Source organism: Phascolarctos cinereus, unplaced genomic scaffold (assembly GCF_003287225.1).
Source record: "Phascolarctos cinereus isolate Bilbo 61053 unplaced genomic scaffold, phaCin_HiC Scaffold_2;HRSCAF=192, whole genome shotgun sequence".
NCBI classification, from domain to species: domain Eukaryota; kingdom Metazoa; phylum Chordata; class Mammalia; order Diprotodontia; family Phascolarctidae; genus Phascolarctos; species Phascolarctos cinereus.
The window spans coordinates 36,069,582-36,095,505 of NW_027555625.1; the positions used below are offsets into that span (position 1 = coordinate 36,069,582).

Below are 25,924 nucleotides of genomic sequence, written 5' to 3' on the forward strand. Positions count from 1 at the left end.
TGTGCATTAATTGCACCATTATCGTTTGGTCATGTCCTGCCCTTTGTGACTCTGGGGTTTTCTTGGCAAAGACACTGAAGTGGTTTGCCATTTCCTTCTCATTTTACAGATGAGAAAACTGAGGCAAGTAGAGTTAAGATCGTGGCCCAGGGTCGCCAGCTGGTAATTATCTGAAGCTGGATTTGATCTTAAGTCTTTCTGACTCCAGGCACGGTGTTCTATTCACTGCGCCACCTAGCGGCCCCTGTAATTTCGTTAGAGAGGTACAAAAACCAAGTAGGATTGTGGTCAAGGGCCAAATTGCTCTGTATATATTTTGTATTTCACTTTCAGCAAGGATATGGTTTCCCCCTCCCACACCACAAATAGAATGTAAGCTTCAGCACAGGCTCTGGTCCATTTCTGTCTTTCTATCCCTAGCCACTAGCACCATGCTGGGCACACAATAGATCATTAATAAATATTTGTTGAATGAATGGGTGGTTGGATGCCCCATACCTAATACTTTGTAGGACCTTGATAAACAAAATGTAAGCCTCTTGAAAGCAGTTATTATTTCATTGTTTGTCTTTGAAACCTTAGAGTCTAGCACTATGTTTGGTACATATAGGAGAGAAAGGAAAGAAAGAAGGAAGAAAGGGAGAGAGGAAAGAAGGAAGGAAGGAAGGAAGGAAGGAAGGAAGGAAGGAAGGAAAGGAAGGAAGGAAGAAGGAAGGAAGGAAGGGAGGAGGGAGGAGGAGGAGGAAGGAGGAAGGAAGGAAGGAAGGAAGAAGAAAAGAGAAAGAAGGAAGAAGGAAGGAAGGAAAAGGAAGGAAGGAAGGGAAGAGAAGGAAGGAAGGAGGAAAAGAAGGAAGAGGAAGGAAGGAAGGAAGGAAGGAAGGAAAGGAAGGAGGAGGGAGGAGGAGAGAGGAGGAAGGAAGAGGGAGGAGGGAAGAAGGAAGGAAGGAAAGGAGGGAGGGAGAGAGAAAGAGAAAGGAAGGAAAAAAGAAAGCTGTTAGTGGATTGTTTGATACTCATTGACTCATTACTTTTCAATACTTATTGAGTCGTTAACATTGGAACTCCAAGAAAGCTGCTGAATGAGGTTTCCCAGGAATTGATCCATTGAGTTATACCAGGGGCAATTTACAAGGTTTTGAGAAAGCAAAAAGCCATTCATCAGAATTTTTAATATCAAAGGTGCCTCAGCGAAGGCAAAACAAAGGCCAATCAATCATTAATGGGATAGCCCAGATAAAGGAATTTTTGTGCCCAGGGGCATGATTTGTGGTTTTGTCCCTATGGGGACCAGCAGGTACCTTAGTTTTAGTGTGACCTCTATTGTGGGCTCCAGAGAAGAACTAAAACTTCCTTTAGGAGAAGGGAATAGGGCTTAGTTGTCTCCTGTTTGACTCTCCCAAGCTCCTGTTCTAAGGTATCGTCTCCATTTGGGATGTTCTTCCCAGGCATCAAACTAAGCAGAACTCAACACTGGCTGCAGAGTGACCCAACATGGGGGACAGCCTGGGCAAAGGAAAGGAGATGGAAGATAGAATGTACGTACAGGAAACAGCCAACAGATTAGACTGGACTCTAAAGGCTAGAACAGAGAGCATGTGAAAGGGAGTGATAGAGGACCAGAAAGGGAGGTGAGAGTCAGGATTTGGAGGGCTTTCAATGCTAGGCTGAGGTTGTATTTTATCCTAGAGGCAAAAAGAGAGCAGCGCAAGATTTTGGAAATGGATGATGACTTTGTTGGAGAGGGTAAAAGCTGGGGGACAAGTAAGAGGGCATTGGGTGAAGGGAGAGCTGGGCTTAAACCAGGGCAGGCTGACTGCATTAGTGCAGAGAAGGGGATGGAAGTAACAGAGATGTTGGAGATGGAATTGGTAAAGATTTGACAAGTGACTGGATAGAGGGGTGAGGGAGAAGGGAGAAGCAGAGGCTTTGAAGCTCAGTGCCTAGAAAGATCGTGATATCTTTGATAGGAATAGAGAAGCCTGGAAGATGCACAGGTGTGGTGGGAATTACAATGAATTGGATTTTAGATATGCTGAGTTTGAATAACTCAACCCTTCTTAATTCCAGTGCCTTCCCTTGGTTAATTATTTCCTTTTGATTTTTTTTATACGGCTTGTTTTGCACATATTTGTATTTGCATATATTAGGGGGTTTTTTTTTGGTGAGGAGATGGGGTCAAGTGACTTGCCCAGGGTCACAAAGCTAGTAAGTGTTAAGTGTCTGAGGTTGAATTTGAACTCAAGTTTTCCTGACTCCAAGGCCAGATCTCTATGCACTATGCCACCTAGCTGCCCCATTGGCTGTTTTCTGTTCTTTTTTTTTTCTTTTTCTTTTTTTAGGCAATTGGGGTTAAATGACTTGCCCAGGGTCACACAGCTAGTAAGTGTCCAGTGTTTGGTCTGAGGCCGGATTTGAACTCAGGTTCTCCTGACTTCAGGGCCGGTGCTCTATCCACTGCACAATCTAACTGCCCCTGCATATATTTGTTTGCATGCAGTCTCCAGATTTGGATTGTAAGCTCCTTAAGAGCAGGGACTGTCTTTTGCCTCTTTTTGTATCCCACTTGGCTTAACAAAGTGCCTGGCTCCTAGTAGGCATTGATTGATTGACTGACTATATTAATAGATGATGGCAGTTTGGTGTAGTAGATGGAATATGGGACTTGGAGTTGGGAAGACATGAGTTCAAATCCTGCCTGAGACATTTACTATCTTCAGGCAAGTTACCTCAGTTTCCTCACCTGTAAAATGGACATAATAACAGCACCAACCTCCTAGGGCCATGAGAATCAAATGAAATAAGACATGTAAAGTGCTTTGCCAACTTCTGTAAAATATTTGCCTACAGACCCATTTTCAAAACTTGCTGGATTGGCTTCTGGTCTGGTCTTTTTCTGGTGTCTTGCTGCCCTCTTGTGGTCACTCTGAGTTTGCCATTTCCTTCTCCAGCTCGTTTTACAGAGCCAAGATTACTGAATTCAAAATTATAAGAAAAAAAATTTGAAGTAAAGTGTGTAGCACACAGTTGGTGCTTAATAAATGCTTATTGACTTGACTTTAAAAAAAAAAGAAAGATCATTCAGACTGCACCAAGAAGAAGCAAATGTCATTGGCTTCTCAGGCAAATTGGAGACACTTAATCGCCCTCTCTGTGGAAAAGAGAGCAAGTATTTATTAAACACCTACTATGTGCCAGGCACTTTACAAATATTATCTCATTTGACTATCATAACAACTCTGGGAGTTATTATCTCCATTTTACAGTTGAGGAAACTGAGATTGACAAAGGTTAAGTGGTTTTCCCAGGGTTTACACAGCCAGTAAGTGTCTGAGGGTAGTTTTGCTCAAGCTTTCTTGACTCAGGCCCGGTACTGTATCCACCCACCAGACCGCTTAGCTGTCCATCAGCACACCCACTGCATTCTGGGGTACTCCTCCCTCATGGTTCGGTAGATCGGAGGAGTCAAGCATTCAGCCCCAGTCCCCACCTGGTGTGTTGTTGGACTTCTAACTGGGATCAGGAAACTCCTCACCAGATCCCATGCCCGTCTGCAGAAACCAAGCACTGGAGGACTTGACCCTTTCACATTGGGAACTCCAGCCCTAGGGGTGGTCCTTTAGTGACTATATCATTCTCCCACTTCACCTTGACCAAAGACACCCCCCCCCCGAGTACCCTCTCCCAATTCCTCAGAACCACCTGGCACCAAAGTGCTGCAAAGGCTTCCCACCTCCCTCCCTTAAGGACCCAACCCTTTCTGCTTCCAGAATAATGAAATCAGTGCTTTCTTGACTCCGGGAAGGGTTGTATTAGTGTCTTATGGGAGGACCCATCAGGCAATTGGAAATCACTTCTCAGTAAGTTCCCTCTTCCGATTCAGATGAAAGCCTAGGACTTGAGGGCAGGACTGTCTACCATCTGCATTTGTATCTCCAGTATTTATCACAGTGCTTGGCAGGGTTGCAAACTCTTAATAAATGCATTTTTATGTATTCATTCATTCATTAGCATTTATTAAGAGCCTACAGGTGATAGGCACTAGGTTATGATCTTGGCTACGAGACACAAAGTCTATAGCTAGCAAATCTATTGTAGCTACCAGGTCCATCCCAGTCCTTCAGTGTAATAAGAATGCAGGCATTAAAAAGCAGGGGGCTGGGTGGACCTCTAGGGCAGCTTGGTTGCACAGTAGATAGAGCGCTGGTCCTAGAGTCAAGCGGACCTGAGTTCAAATCTAGTCTCAGATACTTACTAGCTGTGTGACCCTGGGTAAGTCACTGATCCCCAAAGAAAGCAATAGAGAAGGGAGAAAGTCTACTATGTGTCAGATGCTTTGACAATTAAGGGCTTTACAAATATTATGTCATTTGAACGCCTGAGTTCAGCTCCTGACCCATGCCTTTGCACTGTTATTTCCCATTTTTCCTGTCTATAGCTTGACTGTATTTTGTTCTTTGCATGCTGCTTCCACCATTGGACTATGAGCTCCTTGAGATAAGAAGTTTAGCTTTTATCTTTCCTTAAATCCCAGAGCTCACCACAATGCCTGAAATAGTAAGTACTTAATAAAATTTTGTTGACTGTTTTCTACAGGTGGGTGGTGCAATGAATAGAGCAACCAGCCTGAATTCTCTCCATAGACTTAAGTTCAAATCAAAGACTCAGATACTTAGTAGCTGCATGACTGTGGGTAAGTCACCTAATCTCTGCCTGCCTCAGTTTTCTCATCAGTAAAATGGGAATAATAATAACACCTACTTACCAGGGTTGTTGAAAGGCTCAAATGAGATAATAATTATAAAGTACTTAGCGCAGTGCCTGGCACACAGTAAGCATCATATAAATGTTAATTATTCTTGCTAACTGTGTGACTCTGAATGAATCACATGACTTCTTTTGGTCTCAGTTTCTTCGTCTGTAAAATGGAAATTAATAGCACTTCCTAGGGTGGTTGTGAAGATCAAATAAGGTAATAATTGTAAAGTGCTTAGAACAGTGCCTATAAGTGCTATATAAACGTTAGCTGTTATTATTATCACTATCATCATTATCTACATCAACTGGAGTAAGTCACTGTACGTTTTCAGCCTGTTTTCCCATCTTAGCAGTACCCCCCAGGCCACCAGAACGGCTTCCAGGAGAGCTCCTCAAGCCCTCATTGAGGGGAGAAATCATTGTGTAGAGAAGGACCCACCTCATCGCTATCATGACTGCTTACCAACTGCCCCCAAGAGGCCAAGGAGCCCTGGAGCCTGGGGAGCGGCTGTACCCCCAGACCCCCAGTCCTGAGTCCAGCCCGGCTCTGACAACCACCACCTGGGGAGGCAATTCCAGTGGAGAAGGCTCCAGGCATGCCCACCGACGATGGCTTGCTGCCACACTCTACCTGAAGCAGTACCTTGACCATCATCTCCCCTCAGACTCTGATGATGACAGCCCAGCACCCTGAACCCAAGAGGGAATGCTGACATTAAACAATGACATTAGAGAGAAGGCATTGTCACCCACACCTCAGAGACTGTGACATTTCTCCATCTGATTTTCTCCAAGCTTCCCTCCATGTTGTGTCTCCAATGAGAATGAGAGCTCCTACAGAGGGGGAAGCGTCTTATTGCTGTCTGCAGCCCCAGTGCTTAGCATAGGGCTCTGTGCATTGGAAGTGCCTAATAAATGCTTCATTCATTCATGTGTAAAATGAGGGGGTTGAGCTAACAAATGCCTTCTCAGGTCCCTTCTAGCAGTCAATATGTAATCTGTATGAAGGAACTCAGCATAGATGGCTCTTCAGCCGGGACCCTCTTAAGTCCTGCCCTGCCTGGCTTCCTCTCTACATTTTAAGCATCCTTACTCTTCTCTGACCAGCTTCCCTCACTGCCATTGAAACATCAAATCTTTCTCTATATTAAAAAAAAATCATTCAATTAGCATTTATTAAGCACCTACTGTGTGCCAGGCACTGTGCTAAGTGCTAGGGATACAAAGAAAGACAAAAGACAGTCCCTGCTCTCAAGGAGCTAATGGAGGGGAGGAGATAACATGCAAATATGTACAAAGAAAAGAGAGAGATAGAATAAATTGGAAATTACCAACAGAGGGAAGATGTTCAAATGAAGACCGATGGTGAAGGGCCTCCTGTGGACTTCTAGATGAGACTTGAAGGAAACCAAGAGGTGGAGATGCGGCAGTAGAGAGTTCCAGACATGGCCAGAAAGGCAGACCACGCAAACCTCAACACTTTACCTGTTCATTGGGTCCTCAGAGCAACAAATCTGTTATTTCAGGGTGGCTCAGCAGATAGAGCACCAGCTCTGGAGTCAGTGACCCTGGGCAAGTCACTTAACCCTCAAAAGAAATGTTACTTCTGTTTCCACTTTCCATTTGTGGCTAACTTTTTCCTAGTTTTTAGGGAAATTGAAACCTCAGTTTCTGAGTCAGGTGTCAGCAAACCTGACAGTTTTTGTTGTTCGGCAGTTTCAGTCACATCCGACTCTTTGCAAGAAGCATTTGGGGTTTTCTTGGCAACGATCCTGGAGTGGCCATTTCCTTCTCCAGTTTATTTTACAAACAAGGAAACTGAGGTAAACAGGGTTAAGTGACTTGCCCAAAGTCACTAGTGTTTGAGGCCAGATTTGAACTCGGAAAGCTGAGTCTTCCTGACTGCAGGCCCAGCACTCTTTCAACTGTGCCACCTACAGCCCTCAAACCTGACCACAGCTGGGATTTGGAAATTTTTTTAGAGAGTTGGGGGCTGGGAAGATAAGAAAATAAGGACAAAAAATGGTATAAACACCACAGAGTCATCAACTTTACAAAGCTTTTACCCTGCTGGATCCTATCTGGAAGGTTGCTTGTCCTTTGTCCAATAACCATAGCTGGTACTAGGATGTGGTAGCTGGGGCTTTGTCTGTGTGTGTGTGTGTGTGTGTGTGTGTGTGTGTGTGTGTGTGTGTGTGTGTGTTATGGAAGGGGGTGACACCAGTCCCAGGAGTTCATGATTTCTCTCCCTAATGGGTCTGGGGACCTGCTCCATACAAGACACCTGGGATCACCACAGAATTGGGAAAGGAAAGAAGGGAGTCAGCGGTGAAGGGCAGCTCATACTGATCATTCTTACCTCCATCCCCCAAGGCCTGCCCATAGCAAATTCAGCTCCAGCTGTCCACAGTGACCTTGCACTAAAAGGCAGAGATGATAGAGGGCAGCTAGGTGGCACAGTGGATAAAGCACTAGGCCTAGAGTCAGGAGGACCTGAGTTCAAATCTGACCTCTGACACTTGACACTCACTAGCTGTGTGACCCTGGGCAAATCACTTAACCCCATTGCCTAGCAAAAAGGAAGTGGAAAAAAGGGGCAGAGATGGAACTAAGGCAGCCATAAAATTAGTGGATAGGGAATATGTGTCTAATTTCCTTGTTCCCACCAAAACACTCCCTTATCCAACTCCTGGATTGTCATACTCCATGACCTGTATCTACCATAACCTCTCCTAGGGGCCACCTTCCCACAAGAGTAGACAGCCCTTGGACCTATAGACTCCCACTACCCAGAATGATTGGGATCAGTGTGTGTGTGTGTTATGGGAGGGGGGAGTAGGGGTTCACTGACAAAGATGGTACATGATGTGAGCTGACCCTCTTCCCAGGGTAAACAGCCCTAGCCCTCTCTGTCCCCTTCTCTTTCCACTGTAGCTTTTGAAACTCTTCTCTACTGGTTATGAACTCCCCTTTCCTCTCACATTCCTTCCATGTTCTAGTGCTCACTGAAGCACAGCTTTCTCTTGAAGACACCACATCTCTCCGCACCCTCTTTAAGGATAACTGCTCCTTCCTCACTGCCACCCCACTCCCTACCCTCCGCATTTGTATAGTGGCAGCTAGGCTGCACAGTGGATAGAGTGCTGGGCCTGGAGTCAGAAAGACCTGAGTTCAAATCTGAATTCAGATACTGATTAGCTGTGTGACCTCTGTCTGCCTCAGTTTCCTCATGTGTAAAATGGGGATAATCATAGCACTTACCTCCCAGAGTTGTTGTAAGGATGAAAAGAGAAATTTGTAAAGTGCTTTGTTCATTCTTCCTTCTTGAAGAGGACCAATGACATCAGAAGTACTTTGTAAACCTTAAAACACTCTATAAATGCTAGCTGTTATTATTACCATTAAAACATTCTGAAAACCTTGAAGTGCTAAATTAATGCTAGTTATTACTATTATTATTATTATTATTATTAAAAGGCTTCATAAACCTTAAAGTGCTATATAAATGCTAGTCATTATTACTATTAAATCACTTTGTAAGCCTTAAAGTACTCTATAAATGCTTATTATTAAATAAGCATGCAGAAAATATAGGTTGATTTTGAGATCATGATATAAACAAGATGAAGAATTGTATCTTTTTCCAGTCCTCATGACCTATAAGATCTCTCCAAAAGAATGACATGCACAAGAAATAAAGCTGTCTCCACCATCTAAGATGGGTCAGCAAGCTATGGCCAACGTTGCCCTGTTTTTGTATCGCTTTCAAACTAAGAATAGTTTTAATATTTTTAAATGATTGAAAAATAATCAGAAGAATACATTTCATGAATTGCAAATTACATGAGATTCAAATTTCTGAGTCTGTAAATAAAGTTTTATAAGGATACAGTCTCACTCAGCTCACTAGTTTACACATGGCTGCTTTTGTGCTATAAAGGCAGAGTTGAATCTTGGCAACAGAAACTATATGAGATGTTCTCATGACTTTCATCTCACAGTTTCTAGGCACCTCAAATCACAGTGATAGTTAAAACTCAACAGCATTTTTCATACCCATCATGTCAAAAGAAAAGGAAAAAAAGGGAAAAAAAGGAAAAAAATTACAATTTTTTGAGCTCAGGGCTAAGATCGAAATTTTTCTGAACTAGAAGAAGTGCTCTTAACTGCTAGTATCAATCACTGAATAGCTTTGGAAATTGGTTTTTGCTGTAGATTTGATGAATCTTTTTAAAATTATTATTAATTTATTTTAATTTATCAACAATCACTTCCATAAGATTTTGAGTTTTAAATTTTTCTCCCCCTCCCTCCCCGCCTCCCTCCCCCAAATGGCACACAATCTGTTATAAGCTATATACATATACATATACATATACATATACATATACATATACATATACACATACACATACACATACACATACACATACACATACACATACACATACACATACATATACATATACATATACATATACATATACATATACGTATACATATACATTCCTATTAAACATATATATGTATATATGCATATGTATGTATATGTGTGTGTATATATATGTATGTGTATATATATATTGCTTTTTTGGTGAGGCAATTGGAGTTAAGTGACTTGCCTGTGTCACACAGCTAGTAAATGTCAAGTGTCTGGGGCCAGATTTGAACTCAGGTCCTCCTGACTCTGAGGCCAGAGCTCTATCTACTGCGCCACTTAGCTGCCCCTAAACATATTTTCACATGAGTGATGTTGTAAGGAAGAATTAGAACCAATAAGAGGAACCTCAAGAAAGAGAAAATAAAACAAAGCAGAAGGAAAAAAATAGCAAATAGTATGCTTCGATCTGCATTCAAACTCCATAGTTCTTTCTTTGGATGTGGATAGTATTTTCCATCATGAGGCCTTTGGAGATGTCTTAGATCCTTGCATTGCTGAGAAGGGCTAAGATGCTGTTTCTTAAAGAATTTAATTTAAAATTACAAGGCAAAACAGTGTTTATATGTGAAACTTATACTGTGGCAAAATCAATTGGGCAGCAACTAATGTTTTTTGAATCACAAGTCATGTCAAGCTGCTTCATATACTTCCCACAACTATTAAAAGTTAAAGAAGCAAGATCTTCATTCCCCCACAAATTTGCAGTGGATATGTTTTCTGAGCTCAAACTACAGTTCCAGCAGCATTTTCTGGACCTCAATGCAAGTGCAAAAGATATTTCCATATTTCAAATCCATTTACCTGTGCAATTGAGGAGCTTCTACCTAACCTTCAAGTGGAAATGATTAAGCCGCAATGTAATGACATATTCAAAGGCAAATACCAAGAGAAGAATATAATAGAGTAACCTGACATAATAACCCCACTTTTGCCTCTTGGCCAGCAAAACCTAAAATACTTACAGTATGATTCTTTGCAGTGAAAGTTTGTCACCCCCTAGTCTGTTTGTGCTAGCCAGAAAGCACAGGGGAAAGCTAGTGATTTTGTTGCTGGCAGACACAAAGGGCATGAACGTGAAAGAGAGACAAAGCTAGTGGTCCTTTCTGTTTCACCTAGCCTTTTGTCCTTAACCTTCATTCATTTTTTTGCTATTCATGGGCGCATCAGAGGAGTTTCAGCCCTACATGGCACCTTTGGAGCTTTGTTGGAGAAATTTCTGAAATGAATTTTGGGGTTACAGAACAATAATCAGGGATTTAACAGGAGTGAAAAAGAATTTTCCAATTTTAAACTATATAGTTATCGAGGTGCAAGGAGAAAAGTGGTTAAATAATACTTAATTAGATCCCGATGCATTTTGGCTGGCTTTTCCTGGCTCTCTGGATAGGTGCAGTGAGTGGCTTTGAAGCCTATATACACATACAAAACTTTCATTCCCTCTTATCATGGAAAGGCTTATTAGCCTTGACAGATGGCCTTGAAGAGGCTTAAGACCAGAAAATGGTAGCAAAGGGCAATTCAATGACCACAAGACCAGCAGAACTTGGAAAGGTTTCAAACCCTAAGAAAAGAGGCCAAGTAAATTTTGCCATCCCAAATTAGTTACTAGCTAGTGATTTTTTTTTTTATCTTCAATATGTGAGAGGGTCAGAAGATAGCAAGGAGAGATAAGATGTCAGAGAAAAGTAGAGGAGTGCTTCAGGCATCTTCCCTGGGGTTTAGATGGAAGATGAAGCTATGACAGCTTCATGGGACTCAATGTTAGGTCAGTGTTCCATGCCATGGGGGATTCCAAGGAAATCATAGAGGGATTCAAACCCCAAGAAAGTTTATCCCCCCATTTTACATATAAGAGACAGAGGGGTAAGAAATGGGTGAGGAATAGTCTTACTCAGAAGCCAAGGATGGCTTAAACTACTTTCTATCATACAACAAATATTTCATTCAACAAACATTGCATTAAGATGCATGTAATAAAAAAGGATTTGAGGTTTTTTTAAACAAGAGGATGATTTGGTGATAGATATTATGGATAATTACCAGTGGGCATCACACTTGTGATTTATCTGATGCCTCATTGGTAAGGGAGGAGAATATCGATATTGAATATTGAGCATATGGGAGACTGGAAAGGACTCAATGACCCATACCCAACTCTATGGGAAGAAGGGAATCCATGAAGGGGTTAGGAAGGGAAGGGACTCAAGGGGTATCTCTCCCAGACTTTGTGGACCCTTGATCCTCTCCCAGATGAGGTTTGGGCTAAGACCCATTTAGTCCAAGATGCTTTGTATCAGTTGGCTGAAATGAATAGTTACCTGTTAAACACTAGAATTTTCTGAACCTTTTAATGTATTTGATGGGTTTATCCTTCCTTTATAAAATCAGTTAAACGATAGACATTTATTAAATGCCTACCATGTGCCAGCACTGTGCTAAGCACTAGGGATACAAATACTAAAAAAAAAATCTGCCCTCAAGGAGGTTATAATCCAATCGTAAAGACAACACGCAAAAGGAAGCAGAAAAGCAGAGGGGAATGAGATGGCTAGCCTGGGTTGTTCACCCATCTTTCAGTCATGTCCAACTCTCCATGATTGCATTTGGGGTTTTCTCAGCAAAGGTACTGGAGTGGTTTTCCATTTCCTTCTCCAGCTCATTTTACAGATGAGGAAACTGAGCCAGACAGAAATTAAATGATTTGCTCAGGGTCACACAGCTAGTAAGTGTCTGAGGCTAGACTGGAATTCAGGTCCATTCCCTATCCATTGTGCCACCTAGCCAAGGGGAATACAAATATTCCTAAGACAAGGTACATGCTCTCAAGAAGTCTACAATCCAAAAGGGAAGATGAGGGAGGTGCAGAACATTAAAATCTCAGCTGAGCCTAGAGGACCTCATTCCCCTACTTTAGTGAAACAATTCCTCATATTGTATATTTTAAAATCTCATTCTCATCTCCTGATGCCTAATCTCCCGAAGTTGACGCAATTTCAAAAGACGATGAGTTTCCTGGTGAAGAGGTTTCCTGGGGGTATAAGCATGGAGGAGTCCCAACCAAGGAGCACAGCTGGTGGGAAATGAAGACCTGGCTGACCTGGGTGCCTTCTTTAAATGGCAGCTTTGGGGAAGTTCTTTGCTCTGTCCCCCTGCCCTCCAATAAGAAGGGCAGAGGTTATCAAGGGTACCCAGGTACACTGTCAGCCATGCCATGTCAAGGGAAAGTGAAGAAGCCCCCAGCATACTGGATAGACCCCATCTACCCCACAGCAAACTTATGAGGAACGTGGACAAGAAACATGGACAGACATGCATGTGGCTTATGTTTTGCATTGTCTGGTATTTTAGCAATACTGATTACATAGTAGAAGACATGGTAGCAAATACTCATATTGGGAAATGAACTGTGTTTATGCTGTACTCAATCTGCCTTGCACATTGAAAATTTACAAAAATACACAGTGGATTACGCTGTCCCACTGGGAGAAGGATATCCTAGCTCAACCAAGAGGGGGCCCCATCTCATCCAAGGGGAATTCCCCCTAGTCTGCATTGCGGCAAATTAGAAATAGGGACATCCTTGAGGCACCAGCTCTTCTCCAAATCAGCTTCTTCTGAGCCCAGGATGTCTTCTTCTCTGTTAGATTGCCTGCCACCAAATATTTTTTTCTTAAAATAGCCCACATTAATCAAATTCACAACAATAAAATAAACACATTAAGTATCGGGTTTTTTGTAATAGGTTTCTAGTAATAGTTGTTTTGTTTTGTTAAAATAATTAGCAAATTAAGGCAACAACTTGGTAAGAAGCAAGTTACATGGGTATCTCAGGTTAAATGAAAGATTTTTGCCTAAGACACCGTTGGAGCAACTAGATCAACCATGGGGAGCCAAAGGTGTTTTTCATTCATTCAAACATATATTAAGCCAGGATATTTAATCTAAATATTAATTGGGTCAGGCATGGTGCAGAAAGCTTCTAATCCTTGCTCTCAGGGAGGCTAAGGATGGTGAAGCAATTGAGCTCAGGAGTTCTGAGTGGCAGTGGGCCAAGCCAATCAGGTGTCTGCATTAATCCATCGCCAATATGGTGATTCCCTGGGAAGTGGGGGGCAACCAGGCAGTCAAAATGACATTTCACCCTTAGAGTTTGAGAAAGGACTTTAGAGGTAATATGATCTATCATTTCTAGTTCATTACTTCAAAGACTCATGTTCTCATCCTTTCCCTTCTCTATCCACCACCCCAGATTGCAGCCCCTTGGCAGACTACTTCCTGGAGCAGTTCTGATCAAACAAAAACACCACCATGTGATGATGATGATGATGATGACTTTCTGGGAACTGAACCAGGCTGGTTGAGATAACAGATGTTGTTTGGCACTAGCCTGGACCTGAAGTCTTACCAGGACAATAGGGACTCTCAGAGCTCACGCTGTTTGCTAGCAGAGTTTTCAAGACCCTGGCCTTATTGCCACTCCAATATCAAAGCATCCCTTAGTGGGGGCTAAAAGTGGAAGGGGCAGCATGGAGGATATGCCCTTTAGGAAGCAGTCAGTAGAACTACTTAGATGAATTGACACCATCTTCTATTGTTAATAATTTCATTATTCGTACAGCACCCTGTCTCCCCAACTGGACTGTTTTCTCAAAGTCAGTCAATAAACATTTACTAAACACATACTATGTTCCAGGCACTATGCTACACACTGGGGATATGAAGAAAAGCAAAAGACAGTCCCTGCCCTCAAGGAGTTCTCAGTCTAATGAAGGAGACAATATGCAAACTAGGCATCTAGGAAGTGCAATGGGTAGAGTGTTGGGCCTGGAGTCAGGAAGACCTGAGTTCAAATTCTGATTCAGACATTTATAATTGTGTGACCCTGGGCAAGTCAGGGTCATAATCTGTGTACCTCAGTTTTCCCAACTGTAAAATTGGGATGATAATAGCACCTACCTCTCACAGTTGTCATGAGAATCAAATGAGATATTTGTTTAGGCAGCTAGGTGGCACAGTGCATACAGGGCTTGGCCTGGAGTCAGGAAGCCCCCGGTTCAAATCTGGCCTCAGAGACTAGCTGGGTGACCTTGGGCAATTCACTTAACTTTTGTTTGCCTCAGTTTCCTCAGATGTAAAATGGAGATGATAATAGTACCTACTTCTCACAGCTGTCATGAGGATGAAATGAAATAATAATTGTAGAATGTACAAAGTAGGTGCTCTATAAATGCCAGCCAAGATTATTATGCAGCAGGTAGGTGACACAGCAGACAGAGGACTGGGCCTAAAGTCAGGAAGACCTAAATTCAAATCTGCCCTCAGATACTTACTAGCTGTGTGGCCCTGGACAAGGCACTTAACCCTACTTGCCTAAGTTTGCTTTTCTAGAAAATGAGCTGGAGAAGGAAAAGGCAAACCAGTCTAGTATCTCTGCCAAGAAAACCCCAAATGGGGTCAGGAAGAGTCAGGACTGAAAACAACTAAATAACATTCTCATTATGCAAACAACCATCTACAAACACTCTATGTTCAGGATAAGTAGGAAATAATCAACAGAGGAAATTAAGAGGGAATGGGAAAGGCTTCTTGTAGAAGGTGGGACATTACCTGGAATCCAAAGGAAACAAGGGAATCCAGGAGGCAGCGATGAGGAGGGAGGGCATGCCAGGCATGGGAGACACAGACAGTGAAAACGCCAAGAGTATGGGGATGAGAGGGCCTTGTATGAGGAACAGCGAGGAAACCAGCATTACTCAATCCAAGAGTATGGGGGAAGGGAGAGGAGACTGGAAAGGTGGGAGGGGCTAGGTTTCAAAGGGCTTTGAATGCCAAACAGGGGATTTTATATTTGATTTGATCCTGGAGGTGATAGAGCTAGTTTATTGACTATGTGGGTGACACGGTCCAACCTGTGCTTTAGGAAAATAACTCTAGCAGCTGAGTGGAGGATGGGCTGGAGTGGGGAGAGGCTTGTGGCAGGCTATGGGAGTAGTCCAGGGAATGAGGCCCTCTCTTTTACAGAGAAGTGGCAGTGTCGGGGAAGGGGCGGAGGGGTCAGGGAGTGGTATCTGAGAGATGCCACAAAAGTAAAATTGGCCAGGGATCAGATGTGGGGACAGTGAGAGATAGTGAGGAGTCAGGAATGACACTGAGCTTGCTGGCCTGGGCAAGTGGGAGGACGGTCTTGCCTTCAACAGTAACAGGGAAGTTTGGAAGTAAAGATAATGAGTTTATTTTTGGACACACTGAGTTTAAGAAGTCTACTGGACATCCCGTTTGAGATGTCTTAATAGGAAATGTGAGACTAGAGGTCAGCAGAGAAGCTAGGGCTGGGTAAGCAGATCTGAAAATCACCAGCATAGACAGAGAGAGAGACAATGATTGAATCCATGGCAGCTGATGAGATCACCAAGTGAAACCATATAGAGGAAGAAGGATTTGTATCTGACTGTACCAGGCTTAGGCACTCAACTAATAAATTTATTTGTGGCTATTGCTTATGCCTTCTGAGAACCTTACATAGAGAGGAAAAGAAAGGAAAGTGAGGTTCTCTTGAAACTGTGGAATCTCTTTCCAAATGTGCCTCTGGGCCCTAGAACCAGGGCTTCCTGAAGGCGGAGGAGTGAACAGCCTTTTCATTCCCTCATGGAAAATTTAAAAGTCCTCTGTTTTGTGATTTTCACAAAGTAAAAGACAAGCCATAAATAAAAAAGTTTTATTAAATCATTTAGACTTGAAAGAAGTCACAATAGTTAACACACTTTTATGCGTGTTCTGTACACCACCAACCCAAATGGATTGATTCAGCATTTTTATAAATAAAAATGAACATATTTACAGTGAAAAATAAAAACCATATTAGGCAGATAAGTTAGATAATTAAGTAGTAGTCTACAATCAGATTTCAAAAAGTACCAATCTACAAGATTATGTTAAGACATATGATTTCATTAGGCTGGAAATTTTCCATAATTGCAAGAATTAGCTGTAATATATGTTCATTTCTTACTAAGATTTTTTTGCCTCCAAAAAAACCCTAGTGCCTATGGCCAATTTACATCAAAAGCTTCATTTCCCTCTATTGGAGTGCAAATACAAACTGTCTTTAACCTTTAGGACCATCTAAGATATAGAACTATAATACCACAGATACCCCTAGAAAACTAGTTTTAGACAGAGGCTTCTCTACCTTTGTGCTACCTGCCCTGTACGTAGTGCAGATTGCTAACTGGCCCAACCAGGACAAAAAGAGAGTCTGCTTTTGGAGATCCCATTTCAAAAATCACCATTATGTCCTCAAAGAGTAAATTTCTAGAACAACAGAATCATGGCATGTGGAGACCTTCTTCTGTACTATAAAAATATCTTAATTCTATATACATTTAGGAATCTCTTTCTCTTCCCAGGTGGCAGGCTTTAAAGAGATCCCAACACATGAAAGAGTGAAGGACGTCAGGAGTGGAAAGCAGCCAGCCAGCGTGGAGTGACTGAAGCGGAAGGGACCCCGGGAGAGAAGGTGAGGGACCGTCTGAAGTACAGACATTGATCAACATTCTCATGCCTTGCCTGAGGCCATTTAAACCTGCCTCACCTAGAACAGACCAAATTTAAACGGCCCGAGAACATGATTTTCATGTCCAAGAAGCAGGTGAGATATGACTTCTGGGGCCAGGCCGACCCAGAGGGCTATGGTCAGTGGGCTGCCATGATGCCACTACTTGCTGGGTTGCCTTGAATGCTTCATTCCTGATGAACTCAGGGAGCGAGACCTCTGCCTGAGCACAGTTTTCCCTGGGAACTCCACGTCTTCAAATAAAGGATTTTCAATGATGTCGGTGGCCTCGGGTCGCTCCGTCGGAGATGGAGAAAGCATGTGTTGAACCATCGTGTACTGAAATATTAAGGAAACAAAATTTAGGGTAAAAGAACGAAGGTGAGCTCGGGAAGCAAGGTTTCACATCAGTCAACAACGTCTGGCTTTCTGACAATGAATGCCTGACTGCTGAACCAGGCGCCATCAAAGGCATGAAGACTTTCACAATCTGCTGGAGAACCTGGGCTGTTGTATCAAGTCTGACTCTACCCTCTTCTTTGGCATGTGATTTTTACCATCGTTTTGCCCCCCATCCCCAATAATATTCCATATCCCATCTCTGGGCCTTGGCACAAGGTGTCCCTTCATGCCTAGATTAATTCCCTCCACATCTCGGCCTCTCAGAATCCCTTACAGCCTCCATTCAGCTCATGACAGCTCCCACACGGTCTCTCCCAACCCTCCTTGTTTTCAGTCCCTCATCTCTGCATACATATTGCTTCCCCTCCCCCCCAAAAAAATGGAAGCTGCAGGGTAGGCAGGGGCTGGATCCCCAGGGCCTCGCTGAGGACCTGTCTAGCACACCAGCCCCTCCTTCCTATTCTTCACTACCATTTACTGTGCTACTCCCTGCTACACATGCCTTCAATGATAAAGAAAGCTGTTTATAAATACAAGTGAATAAAAATCCTTATTAAAAATTTGAAGTGTGAAGTGGGCAGCACAACCATCACCTGCAGTTTAGATGGCCCTAAGAGGTTAACCAACAGACCTGCCCAGGACCCCAGTGAGTGTCTCCCTCTCTCCTCCCACCCCCACCCCACCAAGACACCGATGGCATTTCAAGGATGAAGAAGGGGCTGGGCGTCCAAGGTGCAGAAGGTGTGGCATGAACCAGAACAATCTTAAAAGGGACAAGAGTTGGAAGGCAGCAGCACTGGACTAAAGGAAGGACAGAGAAGATGGTCCCACAGTGGAGGCAGGGGAAGACTCCTTTGGAGTCCCGTGGCGTGGAGGCAAACGCCAGCTCATCCACTTCCTGCCCCGGTAACCTCGGGCTTTTCACTTCACGCCTTCACTAACTGCAGCCAATAATAACAGCTAACATGCATATGGCGCCTACTCTGTGCTAGGCACTGTGCCAGGTGCTTTACAAATACTCTCATTTAATCCTTGTGACAGCCCTGGATAAAGGCTAAACGCATCTTCTTTTTTGGCGTGAAAACTTCTTCAAAGATACACAGCCCTGAAAGGCAGGTGCTGTTCTGATCCCTGTTCTACAGAAGGGGAAACTGAGGCTCAGAGAGATTAAGGGCCTTGCCCGAGGTAAGCACCCAGGGAAGTGCCCGAGGCTGGATTGAGCTCAGGTCTTCCTGACTTCAGGGCCCACGCTCTATCCACTGTGCCGAGATTCTTCATCCTCAAAATAAGAAGCTTGAACAAGATGATTTCAAAGGATCTCTGCAGCTCCACAACCTAGCATTCTTAGGCAGGTGGTCCACACCCTGTGATGAAGCACTGATTATGTACCAGGCGCTGGGCTAGGAGCTACAGACACAAGGAAAGGCAAAAAGCCGGTCCCTGCCCTCAGGCAGCTCTCATCCTAATGAAAGAGAAAATACACGAACAGATGCAGTGTAAAAGGAAAGCGATCTCAGAGGGAGACTGGGAAAGGCCTCTTGTAGAGAATGGGATTGGAGCTGGGTCTTAAAAGCAGGAAGGAGGGGAAGCTAGGTGGCACAGTGGATAAGAGCACTGGTCCCGGAGTCAGGAGGATCTGAGTTCAAATCTGACCTCAGACACATAACACTCACTAGCTATGGGACTCTGGGCAAGTCACTTAACCCCAACTGCCTCAGCAAAAAAAAAAAAAAGCAGGAAGGAAAGGTGAGGAGGCATTTGCCAGGTGTCAGGTGCCAGCCACATCAAGAAGACAGGTGTCACCTCAAGAAGAAGCACATGGAGGGGCAGCTAGGTGGCGCAGTGGATGGAGCACTGGCCCTGGAGTCAGGAGTACCTGCGTTCAAATCCGAGCTCAGGCACTTGACACTTACTAGTCGTGTGACCCTGGGCAAGTCACTTAACCCTAGCTGCCTCACCAAAAGAAAAAAAAAGCAGCATATGGAAAAGAGTAAAGGGGATGACGTGGTCAGACTGGTGTTTTGGGAACGTTCATTCTGGCCTCGGAGAGACCAAACAATAGGAGAGGCAATAGACAGGTGATGATGGCCTGCACCAGGCTTGTGGGCATATGCACAGGAGATGGTGCAAAAGTAGAGATGACAAGACTGGATGACAGAACCGGACACAGGGTCCAGGAAGAGCTGCGGACGACGTCAGGGATGCCGGGCTGGAGGCTGGCATGAAGGCGGGTCCCTCAACGATGATCGTAGGGGTGGTGGGAGAAATACTGATGATATACGTGACAATATCAATAACAATAATAATGGGATGATAGCGATGGCGGGGTAAAGATAACGAGTTTTGTTTTGGGTGTGTTGAGTTTAAGACGTCTATGGGAGTTACAGTGTGAGACGTCCACAAGACAGTAGGTGGTGTGGGACTGGAGCTCAGTAGGGAGGTCAGGGGTAGATACACAGATCTGGGAGCCATGTGCACAGAAATGAAAATTGAACCTAAAGGAGCTGATGAAGTGCTGAACAAGATACCACTGAGGGAGAAGAGAAAGGGGCCCAGGACAGAGCCTTGGGGATCACCTACAGTTAGTGGCCACGAGCTGGGTGAAGAACCAGGGGAAAAAAACACAAACACAAAGCCGAGAAAGAGCGCTTGGAAAAGCAGGGAGAGAGCCAGGAGAGACCAATGTCCTGAAAACCTAGAGGAGAGAGAATCTGGGAGGTGCTGGGCAGTGTAGAAGGCTCAAGAGGTCAAGAAGGATCAGGGCTGTGAAAAGGATGTTAGATTTGCTAATTCAGAAGTCACCGGTGACTTTGGAGAGAGAGCATCTTGAGCTTGAAGAGAAGGCTGCTGCAAGCCTTATTTGCAAAGAGCTGAGAAACAGGGAGAGGAAAGGAAATGGGGGCAAAGGTTGTAGGTGGCTTTCTCAAGGAGTTTATCCAATAAGGGAATGAGAAATAGAGGACAACAGCCAGCAGTGACGGCAGAATCAAGTGAAGGGCTCTTTAAGGACTGGGGAAGCATTGGTGTGTTTGCAGACAACAGGGAAAGAGCCAATGCATGGGGAAAGACTGAAGATCAGAGCAGAGCTAGGATTGTAGAGGAGGTAATCTGCTGGAGAAGACAGGATGGGAGGCAATCCCCTGTGCATTTAGAGAGGTGTGCCCTGGCAAGGAGAAGAGTCATCTCTTCATGAGACACAGAGACAAAGGAGAAGAGAGGGGGGGAAGATGTCTACGCAATGTGAGGACGAGGAGGGGAGAATCGAATGGCCTCAATCTTTTCAGGGAAAAAGAGGCAATAAGTAGAGGTAAAAATACTTGACTTAAAACTTCTACTATTTAAAGCAAGAATGGACTAGATTCTGTGTGTGTTTAATAGGAAAGCAAAGGCAGAATAAAGATGGAGAACTAGATTGTTCAAAGCTAGATTGTTCATGTATTTGAGATCTTTAAGCTTATAAATGGTCCATCTACGTGAAGATAAAATTGCAGAAAGTGGCCTATTTGCAGATGGGCCTTCCCATTGCATAGAAAACAATTAGCTTATAGCTGACACAATGAAGTTAATTAACTTTTAGCAGCCCCCCCCAACTAATCAGCTCCAGGAACTTAAGCAAGTGCCTTAACCTGTCTGTTCCCCGTTTTGCTAATTACTCCAGCAGGCAGAATAATATTTGACCTGTCTACCAGACCAGGATGTTGTAGATTTTAGATGGTGTCAGGAAAACAAAGGTGAGGGAAGAAAGGTGCCTTCCTGAAGGATAAACAAAGAGCATCTCAAGAAGGCAGCAGTGGGAAGAAAACAGAGTGGGGGCAGCTTTGGCATCGATCTGGCCTAATGTCTGTAGAAGATGAAGGAGGCAAGGGAGGAGCAGCTGAAAAGGATGAAGGCAATGGACGGGGTGGGCAGGGACCACCAGACAAGAGCAGACCACCAGGAAAGAGGAAGGAAGTCAAGGGGAAAGGAAAACTGAAAAAAAAAAAGCAAATGTGGGCAAAGGTAAATGAAAGGGGGATGACAGAAAAAGCCAAACAGCTTGAGGGCTCTGGGGGGATAAAAAAAACAGGACAAAGAGGGAAAAGGAAGACCTAGCACTTTTATACAAGTAGTTATTTCATTGCTTTTGAACTCAACACATTTTAAAACATTTCATTAAGAAATCTGATGAGAAACTAAAATGTGGTTGAGTAGAGAAACTTTTTAGTGGGATACAGGAGAATTATTAATAGTGTGATATGTAAACACCTTTTCCTAACTGAAAAAGCACAACCTGTAAGGCTAAAACATGCCAGTGCTCTGAAAAGTTAAGCCTATGTCCTACAAGTATCTATGGTTACTCTCCCAGAATAAGTGGAGCAGGTAACTTAATGTTATGTGTGGGAGGCAGGATGGTACCACGGGAAAACTCACTGAATCAGGCATCAAGAGAGTAGGGCTCTCACTCCAGATCTGCAGTGCTTACTCAGCGACCTTGGACAAGTCACTTCGGTTTTTGAGACTAAATTTGCTTATCTACAGAATGGGGAGGAGAGACTAGAATGTAGGTCCCCACCCCTGGACAAGATGATCTCAAGAGGTCCTTTCCAGCTGTGCTGGCCTGGGCTTCTAAAGAACAAGTCGGATGAGTGAGTCCACACATACTTACTTCTTGAGGATATTTCTGAGCAAACAGTGGTGGAAATTTGAGATTCCTTACATCACTTAATGTCTGAAAAAGAAAAAAGAAGTGTTGAGTGTCTTCTCACCCTTGTATTTCTTGTCCCATCATAGATCTAAAGATTTTGAAAACCAAACTTTTTTGACGGCTAGAATGACCAAGAGGAAAGGTGTGAAATGAAATCAAAGGAAACTTGACATCTCTTCCTGCCCAAATCGTCTGTTTCTGTTTTGCAGAGTCCCAATATACACTGCATCGAGGGATCAAACCCAGGCAAATAACAAATGTAATCAGATCCCAACAGTACAGGAAAAGCCTGGGACACAGGGCTCTGACTCCGGGACATCAGAAGAGATGAAAGGGCTTTTGCCAAAGAGTCCATCATTCGTGGATTTACCCAGAACAGGCATATTACCTCCCTCCAGGGGAGAAACATTCCTGAGCTGTCTACTCACTAAGCCTCATGCCAATATTATATCATCTTTGGACGTGAGGACCAAATGAGATAATATTTGTAAAGGTGCCTTGCACAGGCCTGGAACATAGAGGAGCTATATGCATGTTTGTGCCCCTCCCTCCCTCCCTTCCCTGACAAGGAAAACTAGCTTTCAGAAGGCACCAGCACGGTATAGTGGGCTTGAGTCCAGGCTCTGAGGTGACCATGGCCAGTGATGTCACCTTGCCAGACTTCCGTGTCCTCATATGAAAAGTGAGGGCTTTGGACTAAGTGGCCTGCACAATCCCTGCCTCTTCTGAGCCCGATGCCCTAGTGGAATTGGACAGGCATTTATTTATCCAGCCATTTTAAAGGGTAAGCCAGAATGCTGAGTCACCTACGCCATGACTACACCGTGGAGAAACTCAAAGGAACTGGGGGGAGAGGTGTGCCTGCACCCAAGGGTGGTCAAGGCCCAGAGAAAAGCCTGGCTCTGGGCTGCAGAAAGTGAAGGGCATTTTGGAAATGCACTGAATTAAAAGAACTAAAATTTAAAGCCTAGATTTAACAAGTAAGGCTTTTTGTCAACGTAGATTTGAGCTCACTGTTTTAAATTCGATGAAAGGGTTTTTTTTGAAAACTAGCTCTGTGGTTTTTAAGCACTGGAACCAGACCTTCCTTGGCCTGTGGGTCCTGCTTGCTAACATGCATTTAAGTGCTTCTACTAACAAGCCCAATGTCTGGGTAATGGCTAAACAAACTGTGGCACGTGGACACAATGGAATATTCCTACAGACTTCAGAGAAGCATTCGAAGACTTGTATGAACTGGTGCAGACTGCAGTAAGAAGAATCAGCAAAACAACATAGATGACTGCAATAGCGTAAACAAAAAGTAAATGATAAAACAAAACTCAGCACTGCAGTTTTATAAAGATGTGTCTTGGCCCTAGAGAAGAGATGAGGAAACACAGCTTCCTCCTTCCGTGGGAGAGGTGGGAGACCCTGGGGGTGGGATGCTGCCCGCACCGTCAGAGCGGGAGGACACTTGGGGGCTGTTTTGCTGAACAGGTTCTTTTGTTTTTTACAAGGAAGGCTCCTAGAGGAGAGGGGACGTAAACAACAGGATGTAAAAACAAAAGGCATTAATATAAACTGATAAAAACAGGTATCAAAGGGGAGACCAGCAGAATAACTGAGTGAGTCTAATGGGAACAAAACATTTTCCGGTGGAGAATGACAGTTCAGCGGCCCACGGCAGACAGGATTCCGTGGTGGCTTTCTCCTGCTGGAGGTGGGACTCTGAGCATATTCTGCTGTCAGGGAAATCTGATCACCTAGTAAACCACCGTAATTAGGCATTCTCACTAAGGCAAACGTGCCAGAGCCAGATGAAAGTGGAATCAGGGATGTCGGGAGCGCTCAGTGCTGCCCTGTCCAAATCAAGGTCTGAGATCATCAGGGGGATGTCATCTCCTTAAGTGAAGGGTGGTGAAGACAGAAAGGAAAGGAGATGAAAGAGGAAGGAGATCAATCTCATGACACCAAATTATTAAAGTAGTGAATGAGGCAGTTGTACCAGAAGACAGCCCTGAGGTGAGATGTCTTCATTTTAAATCACTACTCCTCATCTTAAAATGCAGTAAAAATATCATGAAAGGAATTTAGAAAGAGACGTGCTCTCCCACCTCCTAGGTAAACTTCTGATTGGGTGGCAAAGGAATGAGAGAGGCTTATTGGTGAGGAGAAGATGGTCACTGGGGGTCATCTTCACTTTCTGCCTAAGCTCTCTGGGAACATTTGAAAGGGGGTAAGAAAAAGCAAGTGACTTAACACAAAGCTACACATGTAGTCTAAGGGTCAATGGCTAGTTTTGACATAATCATTGCTAGGAGTGAATTAATTATATTTTGAAAATGTTATTTTTGTTTTAGGCCTTGGGGTTGAAAAACACAAACCCAACTGATCCCTTTAAAACATTTACTGTTATTTGTTTTTGCACCCTCTTCCTTTCTGAATCTAGTCCTGTTCTCTGAGTGCTGCCCCGCTTCCCCACACCTTTCCATCTCAGGAGAACCATCCCTTAGAGCAAAGAATGAAAAGAATGAGGAAAAAAGCAGCTCAGCCAAACTAACAAAGCCCTCCGTGCAGGCTGACCAGTGCCCGCCATTCTCCATGCCTATAGGCCCTTCTCCTCAGTGAAGAAGGGCAGACGCCATCTCTCATGAACAGACCCTGCTCAGAGCCCATGCCAGTTTGGGGTACTGCCCACCACACAAAGCTGCCCTTTAGGGTGCAGCCCCATCTGACTACCCTAGTGCTTGTCCCCCACACACCCCCTACTTGAGCTGCTCTCTCCCTGCATCCCTCCCCCGGCCTTTCCTCCAGGCCTCTGCTCGTGTTACATGGCACCATCAGCTGAGGCAGGCTCCTGGGGAGCTCCCAGGGCTGCCCTGCAGTAACTGGGACTCTGGTACACTCCCTGCTCCCTCAAAGGGCCAGTGAACCTCTCAGAAGACTCATCCTCGCCCCAGTCAACAACACAGGGGTCAGCTCTGGAGGACAGATGGCTTCACCGTTGTCCTAGTGGCCCCAGGGCCTCACACATTCCTGGAACTCAGTGGGGACTCAATCAAGGTTTACACCTTAACCTGCTCTTGTGACTCTCCAAATCCATCGTTTGAGGGACCATCTCATCACAATAAGTCACTTATTCTTTTGTTTCCCATGTGTTCCTTTCCCTTCCTTAACTCGAGGGTAAATTTCTTGATGGATGAGAATAAGGTTTATAGTTCAGTCTCCCTCACGTATTTTAATGGACACACAGTACATATTCAACAAATTGGTAAATTATAAGAAGATTAAGCAAAAACATGGAAACAAATTCAACTAGCCATAACTTAAAGGCTAAAGATTTAACTGAAATTGAACATAAATTTGTGCAAATAATTCTAAATTAATGACCATTACAACTCTCCCAGAGTAATCTCATCCTTGACGTGACTTCCCTCCTTGTGTCATGTTTCATTTCTAATGTTGATTAGCCTGTTACTTTAAGAATTTAGTTTTTCCTTTAACTTTATTCTTATATCTTTTATCATTATTTTATTTCACTCTTTTTAAAAGAAACACTCACCTTGACTCTTTCCATCTGAGTGCTGAATGGGTATAGCAGTTCAAATAGGATCAGGCCCAAAGAAAAGATGTCCACTTTATGAGAATAAGTATTCCCATAAATCTGAAATCCAACATGAGATGGGGAATTAGTGAAATAAACAATATCGATGAGGAAATCAGTGAATAAAAAGGCATCAATATTACCTCTTAGCCCACACAGAGCAGCAAGGACAGTTAATTAAGAGCATAAAAATTCTTATCATGTAGCTGGGAGCTAAAAATCCTCCAAGTATGTTCTCCACAGGTCATGCAGTGTCTCAGAAGCCCAGAGCTGGGAGGAGCCTTGGGAACCTTCCGATTTGGCTTATACCTGGACACAAAGCCCCTTTATAACCTGCCAGAAAGGTGGCTCCAGTGACTGGGGAGCTTCCTCCCTTCCTCCCTCCCAAGGCAGGCCCTTCCACTTTAGGACAGCAGCTCTGATGGTGAGCAAGCGTTTCCTAACGTCAAGCCCAAATTTGTCTCTTTGCAACTTCTAAATTTCCCTAATTATTTTAACCAACGC

The 25,924-nt window shown here is 43.9% G+C and overlaps 2 protein-coding genes across 2 annotated transcripts in view; one reads left to right on the plus strand and one right to left on the minus strand.

The window, feature by feature from the left end:
- SPMIP9 (sperm microtubule inner protein 9) overlaps nt 1-13,847 on the plus strand; it is a 28,512-nt gene extending 14,665 nt beyond the window's left edge. The window contains exons 4-5 of the mRNA XM_020979076.2: nt 4,594-4,690; nt 13,446-13,847. Coding sequence (XP_020834735.1) covers nt 4,594-4,690; nt 13,446-13,486 — 138 coding nt within the window. The 3' untranslated portion in view covers nt 13,487-13,847. The remainder of the gene's footprint in view (nt 1-4,593; nt 4,691-13,445) is intronic.
- Nucleotides 13,848-15,897: 2,050 nt separating this feature from the next.
- The window catches only part of EIF2AK3 (eukaryotic translation initiation factor 2 alpha kinase 3), a 74,532-nt gene continuing 64,505 nt past the window's right edge, over nt 15,898-25,924 (minus strand). Inside the window, exons 15-17 of the mRNA XM_020979069.2 lie at nt 25,379-25,480; nt 21,796-21,858; nt 15,898-17,087 (exon numbers count right to left, since the gene is read on the minus strand). Coding sequence (XP_020834728.1) covers nt 16,911-17,087; nt 21,796-21,858; nt 25,379-25,480 — 342 coding nt within the window. The 3' untranslated portion in view covers nt 15,898-16,910. The remainder of the gene's footprint in view (nt 17,088-21,795; nt 21,859-25,378; nt 25,481-25,924) is intronic.